The sequence below is a fragment of the Phaseolus vulgaris genome, chromosome 9 (assembly GCF_000499845.2).
Source record: "Phaseolus vulgaris cultivar G19833 chromosome 9, P. vulgaris v2.0, whole genome shotgun sequence".
Taxonomy (NCBI): domain Eukaryota; kingdom Viridiplantae; phylum Streptophyta; class Magnoliopsida; order Fabales; family Fabaceae; genus Phaseolus; species Phaseolus vulgaris.
The window spans coordinates 10095634-10114178 of NC_023751.2; the positions used below are offsets into that span (position 1 = coordinate 10095634).

The 18545-nt window shown below is 30.4% G+C and overlaps 2 protein-coding genes across 2 annotated transcripts; both read left to right on the forward strand.

Annotated features, from left to right (window-relative positions):
• The first annotated feature begins 7664 nt into the window (after positions 1-7664).
• On the forward strand, positions 7665-12877 carry LOC137821849 (protein DEFECTIVE IN MERISTEM SILENCING 3-like). Its single transcript, XM_068626626.1, has 8 exons — positions 7665-7884; positions 8676-8819; positions 8999-9113; positions 9511-9748; positions 10042-10233; positions 10322-10642; positions 11162-11387; positions 12422-12877. Exons 1-8 carry the CDS (start codon positions 7849-7851, stop codon positions 12455-12457), a joined length of 1308 nt encoding a protein of 435 aa, XP_068482727.1. The 5' UTR covers positions 7665-7848; the 3' UTR covers positions 12458-12877.
• A 1851-nt stretch (positions 12878-14728) lies between these two features.
• LOC137821850 (protein MAIN-LIKE 1-like) lies at positions 14729-16810 on the forward strand. The gene is made up of 3 exons (XM_068626627.1): positions 14729-15058; positions 15166-16405; positions 16480-16810. The coding sequence occupies exons 1-2, from the start codon at positions 14750-14752 to the stop codon at positions 16330-16332; spliced, it is 1476 nt and encodes a 491-aa protein (XP_068482728.1). The 5' UTR covers positions 14729-14749; the 3' UTR covers positions 16333-16405; positions 16480-16810.
• Positions 16811-18545: the final 1735 nt, after the last annotated feature.

Consider the following 18545-nt stretch of genomic DNA (forward strand, 5'->3'; position numbering starts at 1 on the left):
TAAAAGAATAATTAATTAGTAATTTTGGATGGTATTTGTTCTATGAATAAAAATATCGAGACTTACTCTTGAATTAACATTTTTGCATATGTATAATTTTTTGTGATTTTAAGATATTAATTCCAATTTTTTTCATATTTTATAATTAATATGCTATTATATTTTTTTATATTACATATCTAAAATTAATGTTATTATATATTTTGATATTATATATTTAAAATTAATATGCTATTATATTTTATGTGGGATGTGTCAATAATTACTTTAAATTTTATGAAGAATATATTTCTTTGTTACATAACATTTTGTATTTGTTCTTATTATAAAAAAATGAATACATTGTTTGATATATGAGTTTTCTAATTATGACCTTTGAAAGCATTTATTATTTGTCATCATAAGATATTAAAAATTGAGTAATGTTTGTTGTCATAGTATCAATTATCCATATTATAAAACTTTTCATAGGCTAAAAAATATTATAAATTATGTTATTGAAAATTATTAAGAGTTTTCCATTATACCAAACAATGCAATGATGTTAATTTGACTTTGATTCAAATGAGAAAAAAACCAAAAATAATTGTACTATCAGTTAGTTAGTTGTAGTATAAAAATGTGAGATATATTATGAAGTGGACTTTAAGTCTAACTCAACCCCATCAAACTGACTCATAGGGTTGAGGTTTGCACCCACTTATATACAATGAAAGGCTTTAATCTCTAGTCGATGTGAAATCTCCAACAAGATAAGAATGAAAAAAAATATTATATTACACAATAAAAGCATACACACAAAAATGAGTACATTAAGACATATTTTAAAAAATTAATATTGAGAAAAATATTCTAAATTAATTTTCCCTACAACTTTTTTCACTTTATTAGTTTAAAAATAATTTCCATTTTATATTATAACAAAATTTGTTTATAATTTTTTTATTGTGTGACAAAATAAATGAGAAATGCATATTTAAAAAGAGTTTTTAAATAGAAAATTCTTCTAAATTAGTTTATACTTACAACTTTTTTTCACCTTATTAGTTTCTAAATGATTTCCATTTTATCTTATACTAAAATTCGTTTTAAATTTTTTTATTGTGTGAATTGTATATGTTAGAGAAAACATTCACATGGCAATGGTAAAGAGAATTCAAGGGCTTAATACCTATGGCCATATTTGCACTTTGTACTCATATCATCACTATAGAGCTATAGATTTTACACTACTACTTTGAATGGTATAACATGTTATACTGATTGATGTATGGGGGCAAAACACACATATATATATATATATATATATATATATATATTATTTTTATTTTTATTTTCAAAATTATTTTTATTTAATGATTTAATTAGTTAATATGTATATATATCATTAAAATTAAGTCACTAAATAAAAATCAATTTTAAAGACAAAAAAATAACTAGTTACTATATTGTATAAATTAAATACTATTTTATAGAATAAAAAAATTATTATATTTAAAATATTTTTCAGTATTAATAAATAGTTTATAATCTAATTAACTACCAATGTTTTACCTACCAAAATTATTAATATCTAAAGTTGGTAAGTAAAACCTTGATAATTAATTAGATACTAATTTATAACTTTTATTAATAATAAAAATTACTTTAGATACTAATAAATTTTTTGTCTCTAAAATAACATATAATATATTTAATATATTAATTAATTATTTTTTCTCTAAAATATTTTTTATTTAATGATTTTTTAGTATATATATATATTTGTAAATGTAATTTTTCATATTATTAATTAATAAAAAAGTAATTATTAGATGTAAATTTAAAATATCATTATAAAAGACAATAAATTTATTGAAAACAAAAATTAACATGCTGGAACAAAATATATTGAAAACAATAAAATTATTCTTCTATAGATCATATATTAAAGTAACATACCTACTGTATACAACAAATTTAACAAATTACATAGACTTATATTTGAATAAAATTACATAGATTTAAATAACCTTTTTAATTTATAAAATATGATTTCTTTTGTTCTTATCAAAAAATGGTTTATTTGTTCTTATCAAAAAATGGTTTTTTGTTCTTATTGAAAAATGATTTTTTTAAGTATCCCTTGATAATTTAGTCCCTTTACGTGTAACATTTATCATCATCAAAAGTCCAAAGTAGGCAAGATAATGACATCTTAAAAAAAGTGTCAAATCAATAAATGAAACTGAAAAAAAAAGGATTAAAAAAATACATTTATAATAATTCTAAAACTAATATATTTTTAAGAATTAAAAAAAAGAGACATATTAAGTTGTACTAAAAAAGAACATTTTATAGGAATAACACAAATTAGAATATTTACAAACACTAACATGACATAAGTAAGTGTATCTTTCTTTGTCCTTGTTGGGTGTAATGATGTTAACGTTTCTTTATTACATTGTACACTTTAGAGGTTTTATTCTGGTTATGGTGAAAGAAAGAAAAGGAAACTAAATTTATGAACCAAAAAGGCTTTGGCCATGGAAGATATTGCTTATTTGTTTGCTTGCATTGAAAGGGAACAAGATAAAAGGTATGCATTAGGAGATCAAGTTGTCTTATTTATGTGACCTCTTTTTTCATGCATCTGATATGATTATGATTAAGTTTGGTGAGATGCACCTTTCATATTTTAACTGTGCTGATTTACTAATCAATAAGTTTAAGTTTGATGTATTTTGGATTAGATTAAATTAATTAAGTAATTGGGTTACTATTAGATTCATATGTTTGATATTTATCTTTTAAATTATATTATGAATTTAGGATTAGTTTATGGATTATGTAATTAGAATGTGTTTTTTTTAAATATATTTCGGTTACATAATTTATAAGCTAATATGGATTCAGAAAATACTTTCAGATTATATAATTTAAAATTTATTTTTTGAAAAAACACATTTCAGGTTACGTAATTTTGAAGCTAATGCTGAATTTGGGAAAACTTTCAGATTTTTAGTATTTTGAAATGTGTTTTTTCTAAAAATGAATTACAGATTATATAATATGAAATGTTCTTAGAACGTGAAATAAAACAGAGTAGCGAAACTATTGCAAGAGAAAAGTGAAATACATATGAAAGATTAACACTTTTTTACCACACAACCACAAACGACGCATTGTAAAATGTTCTTTGTATACAACCACAAAAGAACCTTCAATCGGTGAAAATCACCCCTTATTTTGTTTTCTCTTAGGGCGCACCCCAAGCACCCCATCCATCCCAAGAAACCTCCAAAATGTGATTTTCATCAATTGAAGGTTGGTGGTTGTATACAAAACATGAGAACTTAAATCTGGGAACTTTTTATAATGCGTTTGTGGTTGTGTGGTGGAAAATGTTAGTTTTTCATATGTATGTCACTTTTCTCTTGCACTGGTTTCACTGCATTGAATTTTTTTTTGTCGTGTTTTGAGAATATTATGAATTATGTAATCTAGGATTCATTTTTTTGAAAATAACACATCTCGAATTACACAATAAATCAACTTTTCTCAAATCTGGGATTAACTTATGAATTATGTAATCCATAATGTGTTTTTTGAAAAAATATATCCCGGATTACATAATCTGAAAGTTAATCTCAATTTTGAAAAATACTTTTGAATTATGTAAAGGGTACAAAACACTTCAAACTTTTTTAACTTTTTTACAATTGTGTATTTTTGGAATTTCAAAAGTTATCTGAAAGAACCTATGGGGTGTAGGAAGAAGCAACCTATTTTGAGTTGGACCATAACACACCTTGAGCCCAACCTATCCACAACTTTCCTTAGGGAATTTCTTCCTACACCCATGATTTCTTCTTGTGTCTTCATAGGGGTGGTGAAATTTTTATTTTATCTTTAACAATAAATAAACTCACAACATTCCCTTTTCATCTTCCGAGCCCCTATATTTTTCTAGTGATCATTAATGGCCAAGGAAGCCACTTAACCTTCAATTGATTTCGTCACAATCGCAACTCCATAACAAAAAATAACTTACCAATCCTCCTACTCTTCCCATTTTAGTAATCCTAAACAACCTTAACAAAAGTATATACATCATTGTAAGAGAGAGCATCTATCACGAGGAAGAAGAAAACCATTAAGGAGCGTCCATCGCAAGGAAAAAAAAGCATCGAGGAGCATATGTCTGAGGAAGAAGAAGAGTGTAAGTTTTTAGCGTCTACGCGATAGGGCCCATCGTCGAGCGTTTAACCAGGTAACAATGATGGTTTAGCAAAGAGAGATTACTTGATAGTCACCAAACATATAGGATATCATGAGAGATTTCGAAGAACACCTGCAATAGGAAAATGGAACCTAAATGGATTTGGATTAAACCAAGGAGAAGACGCGCACCAGAGAAATGAGCAAGAGAAAGAATAGAGATAAAAGAGAAAACTATATATGTAACACATGCCTAAACATAACAAACATAACAAACACAACAACACAATTACTAACCCTCACCAACCACGAAGTATAACTATACTGTATTATGTAAAAGAAATATGATGTAGTTTACAAATTGAGAATGTAACCTCATTATTAACACCTTCAATTATATACGAGGCAAGTAAAAGTATAATTTTATTGAGTTTCTAACCAACATGAATTTGTCCTTTGATTTGATAAACACAATTAATTAAAATAAACCATTCATGACAATCAAAGTAAGAAATAACATGAATTGATGTGCATCTCTTGTAGCTCAGTTTATGCAATAAAACAAATGAGATAAAGAAAAGGGAAATTTAAATCGATTGTATTATGGATTGTGCAATTTAAAAAGTAAAAATTTATTATGGATTTAAAAATACCTTACTGATTGTATGTCTACCATAATGCATTATATATTGTACAATAAAAAATAATAATTAGGATTTAGAAATACCTTTTGGATTGTACAACGTAAAATACATCATGTTAGACGGTACAATCTTAAAAGTTATTTTAAATCTCGAATTAATTTTTAGATTGTACAATCCATAATATTTTTTTTATATAATTGGATTTTTTATTGTAAAATCTAAAACATATTTCCAAATCTAAAAAAATCTTTAAGATTGAACGATTTGAAATAATTTTTTTTATTCCAATTGATTCGTAATATAATTTTTTTATTTCCAATTACACAATTTCAAATACATAAAATACAATTTTTTATATTTCAAATTTTATAATTAAAAAGTATTCGAATTTCACAATCTAAAATTAAAAAAAATATAAATTTCATAATACTATTTTTTGAATTTACAGATTAGAACAAGAAATTCTTATTTCCTTGATCTCTTTGTCCGAAGAATCTTAATCACTAACTTAAAGGCCCACCAAGAATGATGAAATTTTTGTTAAGGGTACATAAACTTTTTTTGTCTAGGTGAAATACAGAACAAAATTAAGTTTTCTTTTATTATGTATGTAAGTTTATTTTAGAATATAATTTATTTTCATTGTTGAACAAGTGGTATGCAATGACAATGCATGGTGTGAAAACATGTTTTTTCCGTAAAAAAAAAATAAAATCTTATACAAAGTGGAAACTTATTTCCATTTTATATTTGCATTTCATAAAAAAAAAAACAATTGAAATATGTTTCATTTTGTAATAATAAAAAAATTGTATCACAACATTTTTTGTTTGTTTTGACAACAAAATAAAAAGTACAAGATTAGGGAGAGTTTTTATCTTAAATTTGGAGACTTAAGCAACATAGACACTGACACGAACATTGATATGACACGACACAAATACGAAGATACGTATAATTTATAAAATGTAGGACACGGGGACACGAATCTATATATTATATAATTATGAATTATATAAGTTGATAATAAAGATTTATGTGTACAAGTATGTTTCAAATTATTTTTTGGAGCAGAAAGATGTTTTTCAAGATTGGTTAAAAAAATTTATTTTTTATTTTTATAATCATAATAAAAATTATACAATAAATTTGATTTTTTCGAAAACTAATGTATTTTTCCTTTTTAAGATTGTATTAAAACCAAACTAGAATTGTCATAAATCCCACAAATAATTTTTTAATTGGACAGTTCACAAATATGTGTCCTACAAGTGTCATACGAATGTCAATGTTCGATATGAGTATCCGACACCGACATACCATTTAAGAGAAGTGTCTTAACTTCATAAATATCATAATCAATATACTGAAATAAAGTATTTACAATTTTGGATTCAATAGTTTATAGAGGATACTTATTTTATGAAAATTTTGAATAAATAGTTTAAGAGTAAATTGATTTTTTCAATAATTTCCAGAGCATTTTGATTACTAAAAAATGTAAAATTTTAAAAACTAAGAATTTAAAACTTTTCATATTTTTCTTTTCTTTTTATATACATGTTTTTTAACGTAAATATTTAAAACTAGTATTTGATATTAAAATTAAATAATTTAAATATATTTAATGATAAGAATTGAAAGATAATTATTTCATTGTGTCAATTATTATGCATTATGTTAATATACATATAATATTTTTTAAAAAATATGTTTTACCCAATATGTTATAAAATTTTAATTAAAAAAATAATTGTGTTGTATTTAATTAAAAAATTATATATATATATATATATATATATATATATATATATATATTACACACAGATAACATTAAGTACAACAACAATATTTTTTCTTAAGTTTGTTTATTTTAACTTAATGGACCTTTTACTTACTTTTAAATATTTCCTTATAATTAATTTTGATTAAATAATAAACTGTGACATATTATGTATAAAGTTGATTTAAATAAATTTTTAGTTTTATAGCTTTTTAATGTGCAATTTTAGTTTCTCTCAAAATTTAACAACATATTGATTTAAATAATTTTAGTATAATATAATATATAATTCCATGGTTAATAAAAAAATTATTTTACATTTTAACAATGTTAAAGCTTATAAGTAATAGTTATTATTAATATTGCATATACATAAAGTAATTAACTCTGTTATCATTTACCAACACATCATCATTTTCTCGTAGAAATTTAAAAACATATTAGTAATGCACAAAATTGCTTAATTTTAGAAAAAATAGAGAATTAAATATATAATTAAATTTTAATAGGAATGAGAATGCACCCTCACGGAATTATAGAGTAATGCACAAAATTGCTTAATTTTAGAAAAAATAGAGAATTAAATATATAATTAAATTTTAATAGGAATGAGAATGCACCCTCACGGAATTATAGGATCAAAATGTATTTAACTTTATTATATATATATATATATTTTACGTTTCTAACTTCGGTGAAAAAATTGAGGAAAAGAAAAATGTGTATATATTATATTAATTGCATTAAATGTAATACGTTTTTTGAAATCCAACTTACCATGTTAATATACATAATCCATTTTGTGAACTAATTTTTACAAAGTATTGATTAAATAACAAAATTATCTCATATTACTTAAAAAAAATATTTATTTACATATTTGTATGACTAAAAATTAATAATATTAACTGTTATATTAATATTGCTTCTTAAGTATATATGTATAATTATTAATAATAGATACATATTCAGACAAATAGTGATGTAAGCAAAAGCAGAAAAATGATCATAAATATAATTTTGGTATAATAATGAATAATTAATTAATGAAATTGAAAAAATAGCATTTGGAATTGAAATTTGGAAAGCACTGTGAGGGAGGAGTGAAGAGTACAATTGGAAAGCAGACAGAAGAAGAAAGAGAAGAGAGATTCTTTCTCTGTTTCTCTCTTCTATTCTTAAACTTCACTTTTCACATTCTGCACTTTCATTCACAGAGTTATGTTTCAACCACCCACTCCCACTTCTTCCAAAAAGGTTTGTCTCCCTATGCATTCTCCACCAATTTTTCTTCTACTTTTCTGCTTCGTTTTCTTAAATTAACTGTTTGGGTTAACCACAACATGTCGTCGCGTGTTTTCAAAATTCAAGCCCAATGTTTAGAAGGGTTTAGAGGATTATGGACCGGACAATTTTGTTCGGCGCTGCCGATTGTAGTCACGATCAATCTCTTATTTAATTTTAGGTTTTTATGGTAATGATTATAACTATAATTATTCTTTGTCTGTAAGGTAAGATTAAACGTCGGACACACCTGTAACCTGCATTTTTTAACACTTACATTCATGTTGCATGTTGCTCTGCTGTATTGTGTTGACTCAGCATGATTTTGGTGAGTTGTTATCTTTGTTCATACTTGCTCTTCATGAAGTATAGAATTGGAAAACAAGAAGAAATGGTTGTTTCAAATAATTTTGGTTTGATGCCCTACATTTGTTTCAAAACTATTGCCTCTTGCTTGCATTGCTCTCTCTACTTGTTTTGTCTAACTGGGGAAAGAATAAAATTGAGTTAGAAAGTTATGAGACACATGGTTGGTGGTGATGATTTTGCATCAGAGAAGATAGAAATAGTAAGACTCCTACAAGGCATGTTTATGCAGTAATGTTTAGGTTTAGGTATTAGTGGAATCCTTGCAAATTTGATGTAAAAGCATAATGGCTGATTGCCCCAAGGATACATTGGAGTTTCCTTAATTTGCTGCTTTTTATTGCGTGCAAGCATTTTCCGTCCGTATTTATGAATGTCAGTTACCTTCATCTATGTAGCTTTCTGCTCGTACAAATGCACTATCCATCCAAGGGGCTTCTTCAGCAATGATGCAAGTGGATTTGAATGAAGGCACTGTTGAGGCAAAGGAAATGCAAAATGGAGAAATTCTACAAGCACAATCCATCATGCAACACTCCCAGGTTGCTTATGCTGTTTTTATGAACCAAAAGGATTACTCTTTTCCTCTACTAATTGCATGTTAATAAAATATCATTGCAGTTATTTGTGTGCACAAGTTGTTTTATCCAACTTTATGCCAGATGCATTGTTTTGTTATGTTCTGGGTTTCAATTACCTCATTCCCATCTAATACTTGCAGAAACTAGAAGATGACCTACGCATGTTAGGGACACAAATTAAGCAGCGTGAGAACAACATAAATCACTTGAACTCTGAAAAAAGCAAATTAGACGGTTCCATTATTCATTTGCAAGGTACATTTGCTGTCCATTTTAAGGGTTTTTTCTCTGTTTGTAAAACGTATAAAGAAAATATTTATGATTCTGTTCTGTAAGGTGCATTAAATGAACCAATGTTGTAATCTTTTATATGGTTGAATGCAATTACGAAGTAGGTATTCCATTGACGAAAATGTAAGATGCCAGTTCAGTTATATTGTTGCTGGCTAGTGGTGCAATGGTTTTATCTGATATTTTAACATCGGTACTTTTGGTTATAAATGGAGCTGTGTTAATGTTAGTCATATTACATTACAGCTTACAATTTGTATTGACTGAAAATTTAAGTGCATATATCAAATGTATTAATTTTCTATTTAGGATGTAATAAACTTTCAAGTATCATTTATGTTTTTTCTTTTTGTATTCTTAGTTACTATTGGGAAATCAGAGTCTTCAAGTAAGGCCACAGCTGGTGATATAGACAATCCCCCCTCTACAAATGACGAGGAAGTAGATAAACAAATATCGCAACATGAAAAATCTGCTGCTGGTATCTTGTGCCAGCTGAAGATTCGTCATGGAGCTCAGGCTTCTCATCTTACAACAACAAAGGATGTTGTGGGTATTGTTGCTACATTGGGCAAAGTTGAGGATGATAATCTTAGCAGGTACATTTGGCAAAGATATTTTCTTTCTGGCTTGTGAAGGTTTGCTTGTATATCAAACTTGTAATAACTTCTTCTTTCTAAGCCTCAGCAGTGTTATCTTTAAACAGGATGAAAAATAATGTATTTCTCATCTTTTGTTAATTTGTTTGAAGATTTTGTTTTTAACCGAGTCAAATGATGTTGTGTGATTCATATAGACAACCTCACCTAATGAGAAAACTCATGTTGTATTTGCGATTATCTATGAATATGCAAGCACACGCAGGTAGTTTCACGTACTTATTTGGTTGCAGACTTTTGTCAGAGTATTTGGGAGTGGAGACTATGCTGGCAATTGTTTGTAAAACGTATGAAGGGGTTAAAGCTCTTGAAATGTATGATAAGGAAGGCTGCATAAACAAAAGTTATGGACTTCATGGGCTAGGTGCTTCTATTGGAAGGGCTTTGGATGGTCGATTTCTTGTGATATGCCTCGAATATCTGAGGCATGACTTCCAAGAGTCTTGTGTTTATACCTTTAATTTGTTGTTTTGGATAATTTTTTTTTAACTTTTATCATTTTGTATGTTTTAGGCCTTATGCTGGTAATCATGTGGTTGATGATGCACAACGGAAGCTAGATATTTTAAACCCAAGATTGCCTAATGGGGAATGTCCAGCTGGATTTCTTGGCTTTGCAGTGAATATGATTAACGTAGACAGCTCAAACCTATTTTGCGTAACTCCCAATGGTTATGGTCTCAGAGAAACTCTGTTTTATAATCTCTTTTCTCGTCTACAAGTGTATAAGACCAGGGCTGAAATGATACAAGCACTTCCATGCATAAGTGAAGGAGCTCTTTCTTTGGATGGAGGAATAATTAGGAGTTGTGGTGTATTTACCTTGGGCAATAGGTAACTTGACGTGTGATCTCTCTCTCTCTCTTTTGTCTTTTGAGAATTATATGGCAGGTAGAAAACAGAAGATAGTGACAGGAGAACAATCTTTCTTGCAATTGTATCCCACTGAAAAATTTTCAATTTAGTGTAGGTGGTTCAGCTGGATTAACTGTAGTATACAAGAATAATGCTATCCATAATGAGGTCCAACAATGTCAATTATCTCTATCTTTTTTCTGTAATTTGTATAGAAACTCATGATATGAATTATGCAAGTCTTGATTTGTTACCACACAACATGGAACCTCAACAGTATGGTCCTTGAACATGTGAATTTAAGGTTTTGTAGGTTCTTTAGTTGATACATTTTTTTTTTCTGTTCACTGATAAAGAACTGTTTTATGTTTTTCAATTCAGAACCTTTTTTTCTTAATAAAGTAAGGTTTTCATTTTGAACTGCTGTTTCGTGTAATCTGTTTTCAAAAGAATACAATCATTAAATACGTGAATTAAAAAAATCTGGGGAATTTGCAGGGAAGATATTGATGTAAGATTCCCCCGACCAGAAAGATCAATGGAGCTTGATAACCATCACGGTGAAATTTCCAGACAGTTGAAAGAAGTCAAATGGAAGAAAGAAAAGATTCTGGAGGAATTAAAAAGGGAGCAGACGTTGTTGGACATGACGAGGCTCAACTTCAACAAAAAGAAGGGTGATTATCTTAAGTATTTGGCGCAAAGTTCCTCAAATGCAACTCAGGTAATCTATCTGGAAATTGGATGTTTAATCGTAGGTGATTTATTCATATGTTGTTTTGAGCTCACGCAACTCATTTTGATTGTGTTAGAACGGTTTAAGTTATTTCTACTAAGGCTATGTTTTGACAAGAACTTTCAGTCAGCTTCTAGTTTCTTGTCCTAGCTGAAAAGCTTACCGGAAGTTTTAATAGTGTTTAGTAAACACATTTTTTAGTATTTTATAGGCTTCTTTTTACATGCTACTTCGTGTTTTCGTGCCTTTTGTATTTTATGCCCTTTTCATTATTTTACAAAATAGGATTTGCTCCCCTTTTTACATGTGTTATTTTTATCATTGAAATATTATTTATTATTTTATTTTAACATTAAACTTGAATATGTTTTAACCATTACATTAATCAACATAATGAAAGTATGACATTTACTTACGTGTATGTTAAAATTGATTTTATTTTAAATTTGGATTTGAATTTTAAGATATAAATAACATTAATAGTAATATATAATATGAAAAATTATAATAATTAAAACTAAAAAAATGTAATTAAAATAATTTATCTACAAATAAAAATTACAAGAGTTTAAAGTTAACCAATAAATAAAATTATAATTACCTCAAATATATTTTAGCAATGAAATAAAAAAATTATATTAAATATCATGTAAGCATGCTTATATTTGTCATTTTATATATTAGTGACTTTAAGAAATAGGTTTACAAAACACTTACAATTTAATAAGCTAATTTAACTGTTTTCAGCTCCTAGCTTTGAATTATTTTTTAGTGGAGAGGTATATTCTAAAATACTATCAAAGTCAGCAGTGGGTGTTGACTATTAATTCCCCACAAAAAGAGTCTCTTTCTAAATACTGATGCATGCACATGCTAAATTATGTACTTGCAAGCTTATTACATTTCAAGTTCACATAGTGGTCTCAATTGATGGGAGCTTTCCATATCTGACTTTAAATTGTAATCTTGAACTGTGACATAACTCACCGTGGTAATTTTTCTTTAATGAATGATACCATCAGGCTCAAACTGGTTCTGACAGATTCGTTAGTAGATGATTGAATTAAGGCTGACAGCATACAACGAAGAAAAGAGCCTGTGGCTGGCAACTTGTTTTGTTCCTGATCTTGTACCTACATCCATTTCGTTATCTGGCTCTGGAAGGAGAGTTCCCATTTTGGTGTCTTAAATTGGAAGATAAAAATTTTGGATAGTAAAACAAGCACATTGATTTTTGAAGCTGGAGCCCGTTAAGGCTTTATTTTTCTTCAAGTTTTCTTGTGAAGAAAATTCAGATTAGCCTCCATGACACTGCTATCAGATTTGCCTCAGTATACCTGGTTACCCCTTCAAGACCAAACATACTTGCTAGGACAACCTATTTCTTGGTTCCTTGTATACTCCTGTATTGAGTGTTGATTAGAGGCTGTGAACATTATACATCTCCCCTTTTAGTTAAAAAAAAACATTTAACTGTAGCTCCTCGTTTTCCATTCTTTTTCTGCAGTTTCTGCAGGATTGGAGAACATCCTCAATTCCTTTTTCTTTCTCCTCGCCGTGAAATCGATTGATTCTTTAACAATGTCTGAATCATTTAAAGTGGGGTAAAATGATTTTCGTGGAAAATTTAGATTGAATGAAATGCTTTGATAAAAATGGATGGGTTTAATTTGCCAAAACGAGAGCAAAATTATGTATTTATAGTGGATTGAATATATTTTCAATCGTTATGTTTGGTTCGGTTAGGTACTTGATTTGATAATTGGATTTGGATTAGAGGTTGTCTCACATAATCCAATATTGGTCCAAAGGAGTGGAGGGAATGTAAAGAGGGGTTTCTATATTTAGTTTGGTATTAAGAGAAGAAAAGGAGAGAAATGTAAACTTGTTTGACGAGAAAGGAGATCGAAGGGAAAATATAAATAAAATGTCAATTATATAATAAGCATATGAAATATAACATAATACATAACTGATAGGTATGTCATTACTATGTCATCGCAAATTCCTACCTACAAAGGATATAAAAATTGCATTTTCTGTTTCCAATTAATTAAGCCAATATTTCAATTTCATCTTCATACCTTCCACCTCCATATTAATGGCGTAAAATCGGTTTAAATCTTTTTAAAATTTTTAAATAATCTTAAATGAAATATAATATCACATTTTTAAATAATCTCAGTTGCATCCATGTGTCCCCGTACCTCTCTTCTTGTCGCAACACTTCCGTTCTTCTTCAACTACAGTGTTTGAGAGAACAGTTTCATAATTTAATATGTTTTAATTTATTTTATAAGATAAATTTACACTTACCTGAGAGTTTGAGTATCTTGTAGTTATAAGTTTTTCCTTAGGCAACATCGTAGAAATTATATCAAGAAAATAATTATTGTTACAATTGTAATGGTTCCATAAAGTGAACTATTAATGCAACATGAAGCAAATTATGTGAACCCTAAGAACCAAACATTTCTTCTACAATGCGACAATAATTTTTTTGAGTTTCGTATTCCATTTTTGCACCTCACTGATTTTTTGTTATGGATTTTGTGGCTTTCAAATTGCACAATAAGCGGACAAAAACACAATCATCATTATTAAAAACACCACAAAACTTACCTCAACCACCAATGTTCATCATTAACCACCACAAGCAACCACAACCACTTGAAAATGAAGAAGAATGGAGGTGCAAGGGGGAGGTATGGAGGTGTAAGGAGAATTTGCCTTAATTCAACCAATATTCCAATGCACCTCTTGATATTGGACTTGGGTGCCTCCTTACAAAGTCTAAACTCTTTTTGGAAAAAAAATTTACTATATGTTATGAAAAAGGATAGAGCAAAATAGAAATGGGTGTTTCTTCTTGCACCCCTATATTATTGTGAATTGACAAAATTAACCATGAGACTTTTTAGAATCCTTAGGCCAACGCATACTTGCTCCTTCCTTCTTCTTTGCTATTTTCCTTAGCATTGTGGAAAGAAAACGACAATGAGATTGGTTCCTATTCTTGGTGATTTTGGTGTGTTGTTAGTGGACATAGGCAGACCTTGGTGTTTTCCGATGACATTGTGGTGGTTACAGGTGGTTTTGGAAGTTATTGAAGAAGAAAGTTAAGTTTGTTTTTTTGGGCTTCCGACAATGGTAATTCGAAATATTTGCAGAATTGGAAATTTGGAATAAAAAAGGGGTGCATGCATATAGTATTCCGGATTGGTCAGTTTATAACACATTCCTGGAATCGGTAATCCAGAATTGGTATTCCTATTCTAGAAGCGATTCCAGATTACCAATTCCAGGAACGTGTTAGGGACTACTTTTTAGTGTTTTAGTGTTTTTCTTGAATGAATTTCTGGTTTTGGGTAATGTATTGTTTTGTTTTAATTAGAATTATGTATGTGCAGATCAAAATGGTGAGAAATGTGGGAGGAGGTATACAAGGTGATCGTGTACGACTGACAACATCGGTTAAAAAAAGAAGACATGTTGATGAAGATGAAGAACATGTTGAACATGAAGTTGAACCCCATGTGGAGGTGAAGGATAAAGGTATATTCAATGTGGAGGGTGAAGCGTATCCTGGAGGGCCAGTGGATGGATCATTGTTGAGAGGTTATAAGGACCATGTGGCGAGGCAACTGTGGAATGGTGTGGTAAGTAAATATGTTGAAATATGATACGTGGTGATTATAGTTGTTTTGTAAAATGGATTTTTTTTTCTAAACTGGAAATTTAATATTATTTTGGTTGGTTATTGTAGGATCGTGGTGAGTTGAAATTGGTTTCTCATGGGAGAAAAATAAATAAGATGAGTGCTCCTCATGCACACATACTGGATGTAGTGAAATTGTCGGGTTTAGCTAGTCTTGTTGGTGCAAGCTATGACACGATAGACAAAGGATTGTTGTGTGCCTTTGTAGAGAGGTGGCATGCAGATACAAATACCTTTCATCTGCCTATAGGGGAGTTGACCATCACTTTGGATGATGTGTCAAATTTGTTGCATCTTCCGATTATCGGGCAATTCTACACTTACCCGAGTTTAGATGCAACTTCTGCAACGAATTTGTTGGTTGAGTCACTCTGTGTGGATCGGGGAGCAGCAGCTGCTGAGACACGACATTGCCGGGGTGGACACGTGCGTCTAAGTTGGTTGAGAGAGATATACGAGGGCGCATGCAACAAGAGACAGTGGACTGTGGCTGCTAGGGCGTATTTGCTCCACCTTGTAGGTTGCACCATCTTTGCAGATAAAAGTGCTACATCAGTTAGTGTTTGTTATATGGGTTTGTTCATAGATTTAAGGCACACTGGGAGATACTCGTGGGCGGCAGCTGCTTTGACCCACATGTATGAGCAGTTAGGAGAGGCTAGCTATGCAAATACAAAGCAACTAGCTGGGTATGCCACCTTATTGCAAGCATGGATATACGAGCATTTCCCTACTATTGGAAACAGACAGGTGCGAGACGAGTATGTTGAGGATGATCCCCGGTGCATGCGGTATGTGGTTGGGAGTAGGTTGTCATTACTTGCATCTGTTCGGATGCAATTAGATACCATCTCCTTAGGTGCAGTGCGATGGAGGCCATATGAAGACCACAAGGGAGTGCGTCCTTTCGAGTTGATTTCTTTATTTTCGGGGTACATTCGGTTGAGGGCATGCAAACAATTATATTTGCCTGAACGTGTACTCCGACAACATGGATATGTACAAATTATCCCTCGTCACCCAGCTACTATGATAGATGGCGATCCCTCCACAACTGAGTTGGACCAACGATGGTTACATTTTAATGATTATGTTGTCCAAGATGTCGCCTTAGCAACTGATGTTGGGGCATGCATCCCTGAATACTTGGAGTGGTTTCGGTCTGTATCACATCCCTATATCATTCAAATGACCGAGGGTGATCGTCTCCGATGATAATCCTTGATGCACATGGACATGTGGGATGACATCAAGAGCGAATGATAATGACACTAAGTATCCCGCAGTGGTTAGAACTTATAACTTGTTTTTTAAATTATACATGTTGACTTTTGATTAATATAATTTGTTGTATGATTGTAGGATCTTTGTCGTAGAATTGCAACGACGTTGTAGTTGATGGTGGACGAAGGTCATGTCGTCCAGGGTTCACTTGCGTTGGAAGGGACACAAACAACTCTTATGCTAGCCTGATCAACCACTAATGATATGTCTATGTATGTCCGTAAACGACGACATGGACGCCGATGATGACATACATTATTTATGTTTTTAGATTTTTTTTTTTTTGAAATTATAACGTCTAGACTTTGTTTATGATGATATTTTGAATGGTAATGGAATTACTTCTTACAACCTGATGAGTGAATTACTTATTGTGCATTTATAATAAATTACAAATGCTTATATATTCAATTATGAATTCACTTACAAACCGAAAAATACAAATGTTGTCTATAAGTCTTTGGTATAATTACCTTATTCGTCCTTACATTTAAGGTCAATAGTCAATTTAGTACAGTGATTTTTTAAAAAAATCAATTTGATCTTTATGTTTTTAATTTTTTTTTCAAATTAGTCATTTCTGTTAAATTCCACCTTAGGACGTCAAATGCTGCTTATGTGGCAGAGAGAAGTGGGATAGGGTGTTGTGTGAGGTGTCAAGTCGTGTGGATTACAAATCAGTGTAAAGTCAACTACTCCTCGTCGTTCGACCATGTCGTCGACATAGCGGTCTGTATGCATGTGACTACAACGCGACATAGGCCTTAGTGGGTCGTATGCGATCCCTCCGCCGTGACCCAACTCTCCGAACGTTCGCCATCCTCGACGAGCGCTATGACGCGAACGGAAAACCTCATCGCGTTGTCAGAACCTTCCTCTCCATGCACGAGTACGTTGCCATTAAAACCTGAACTCATTCAACACCGTCCTAGACGTGCTATGCAAATCGAAGCGCATGGAAATGGCACACACCTTGCTCAAGACGTTCAAATCAAGATTCAGACTCGATAGCGTGAGCTACAACATTATCGCAAATGGTTATTGCTTAATCAAATGCACGCCGATGGCGTTGCAGGTTCTGAAGGAAATGGTGTAGCGAGGGATAAACCCTACGATGGTCACGTACAACACATTGCTAGAAGGGTATTTTCGGAATAGTCAGATTAAGGAGGCTTGGGAGTTTTACTTGGAAATGGAGAAGAGGAAGTGTGAGATTGATGTTGTGACGTACATGAGTATGATTCACGGGTTTGGGGTAGCGGGTGAGGTTAAAAAATCTCGTAGGGTTTTTTATGAGATGGTGAAAGAGGGTTGGCTCCCAGTGTCGCCACGTGTAATGCGTTGATTCAGACTTTGTGTAAGAAGGATAGCGTGGAGAGTGTGGTGGTGGTTTGGGGTTGTGTGTGCCGGGGATGGTGATGCTGGGGAGGTTGATAAGGGTTTTGGAGATGTTTGGGAAGATGAAGGATGAGCCTTGCTTCCCTAATTTGGATTTGTCAATCCATGCTTGACACCTCACACAACACCTAATCCCACTTCTCTCTGCCACATAAGTAGCACTTAACGCTGTAAGGTGAGACTTAACAGAAATGATCAATTTAGATTAATTTTAAAAAACATTGGGACCAAATTGATTTTTTTAAAATCCATATTACTAAATTGAATATTGATCCTAAATATAAAAACGAATAAAATAATTATACGTAAGTCTTTGTAAAATCCTTTGGTATATTCCTACAAAATAACATGTTCCCAACATGAAATCCAAATTTTTTTTTGAAGGATAACAAAGCCTTACAAAATTATTTTCATAATAGAAAATTAGAAAGTAAAAAATCATTCTAGATTATCCTTTCCGGAATAAATTTTTTTACTTCTAAAATAATAAATTCAGAATTTATAAAACATGTTTTAAAAAGAATATTCTAAAATAATTTTTTGTCTTTCCAATAAAATTTTTGAAAAATAGTTTCACTTATAAAAGACTTCCTATTCCATAAATGAATTTTTCTTTTAAGAAATTATAGTTCCAAAATTTAGGCAATACAATCACCTATTCCAAAATGTGTTCCTCAATTTCAAGAAAACACCACACCCCCATAACCACCAAAACTAGAGAGGGTCCATCACCGAATCTTCTCCTC

What these genes read in the sequence shown, in the direction of transcription:
- LOC137821849 (XM_068626626.1), top strand. Translation starts at nt 7,849, where the DNA reads ATGTTTCAACCACCCACTCCCACTTCTTCCAAAAAG. An exon ending in CTCCCACTTCTTCCAAAAAG is followed by an intron (nt 7,885 to 8,675) that starts GTTTGTCTCCCT and finishes TCATCTATGTAG; the next exon opens with CTTTCTGCTCGTACAAATGC. An exon ending in ATATGCCTCGAATATCTGAG is followed by an intron (nt 10,234 to 10,321) that starts GCATGACTTCCA and finishes TGTATGTTTTAG; the next exon opens with GCCTTATGCTGGTAATCATG.
- LOC137821850 (XM_068626627.1), top strand. Translation starts at nt 14,750, where the DNA reads ATGAATTTCTGGTTTTGGGTAATGTATTGTTTTGTTTTAATTAGAATT. An exon ending in GGCAACTGTGGAATGGTGTG is followed by an intron (nt 15,059 to 15,165) that starts GTAAGTAAATAT and finishes TGGTTATTGTAG; the next exon opens with GATCGTGGTGAGTTGAAATT.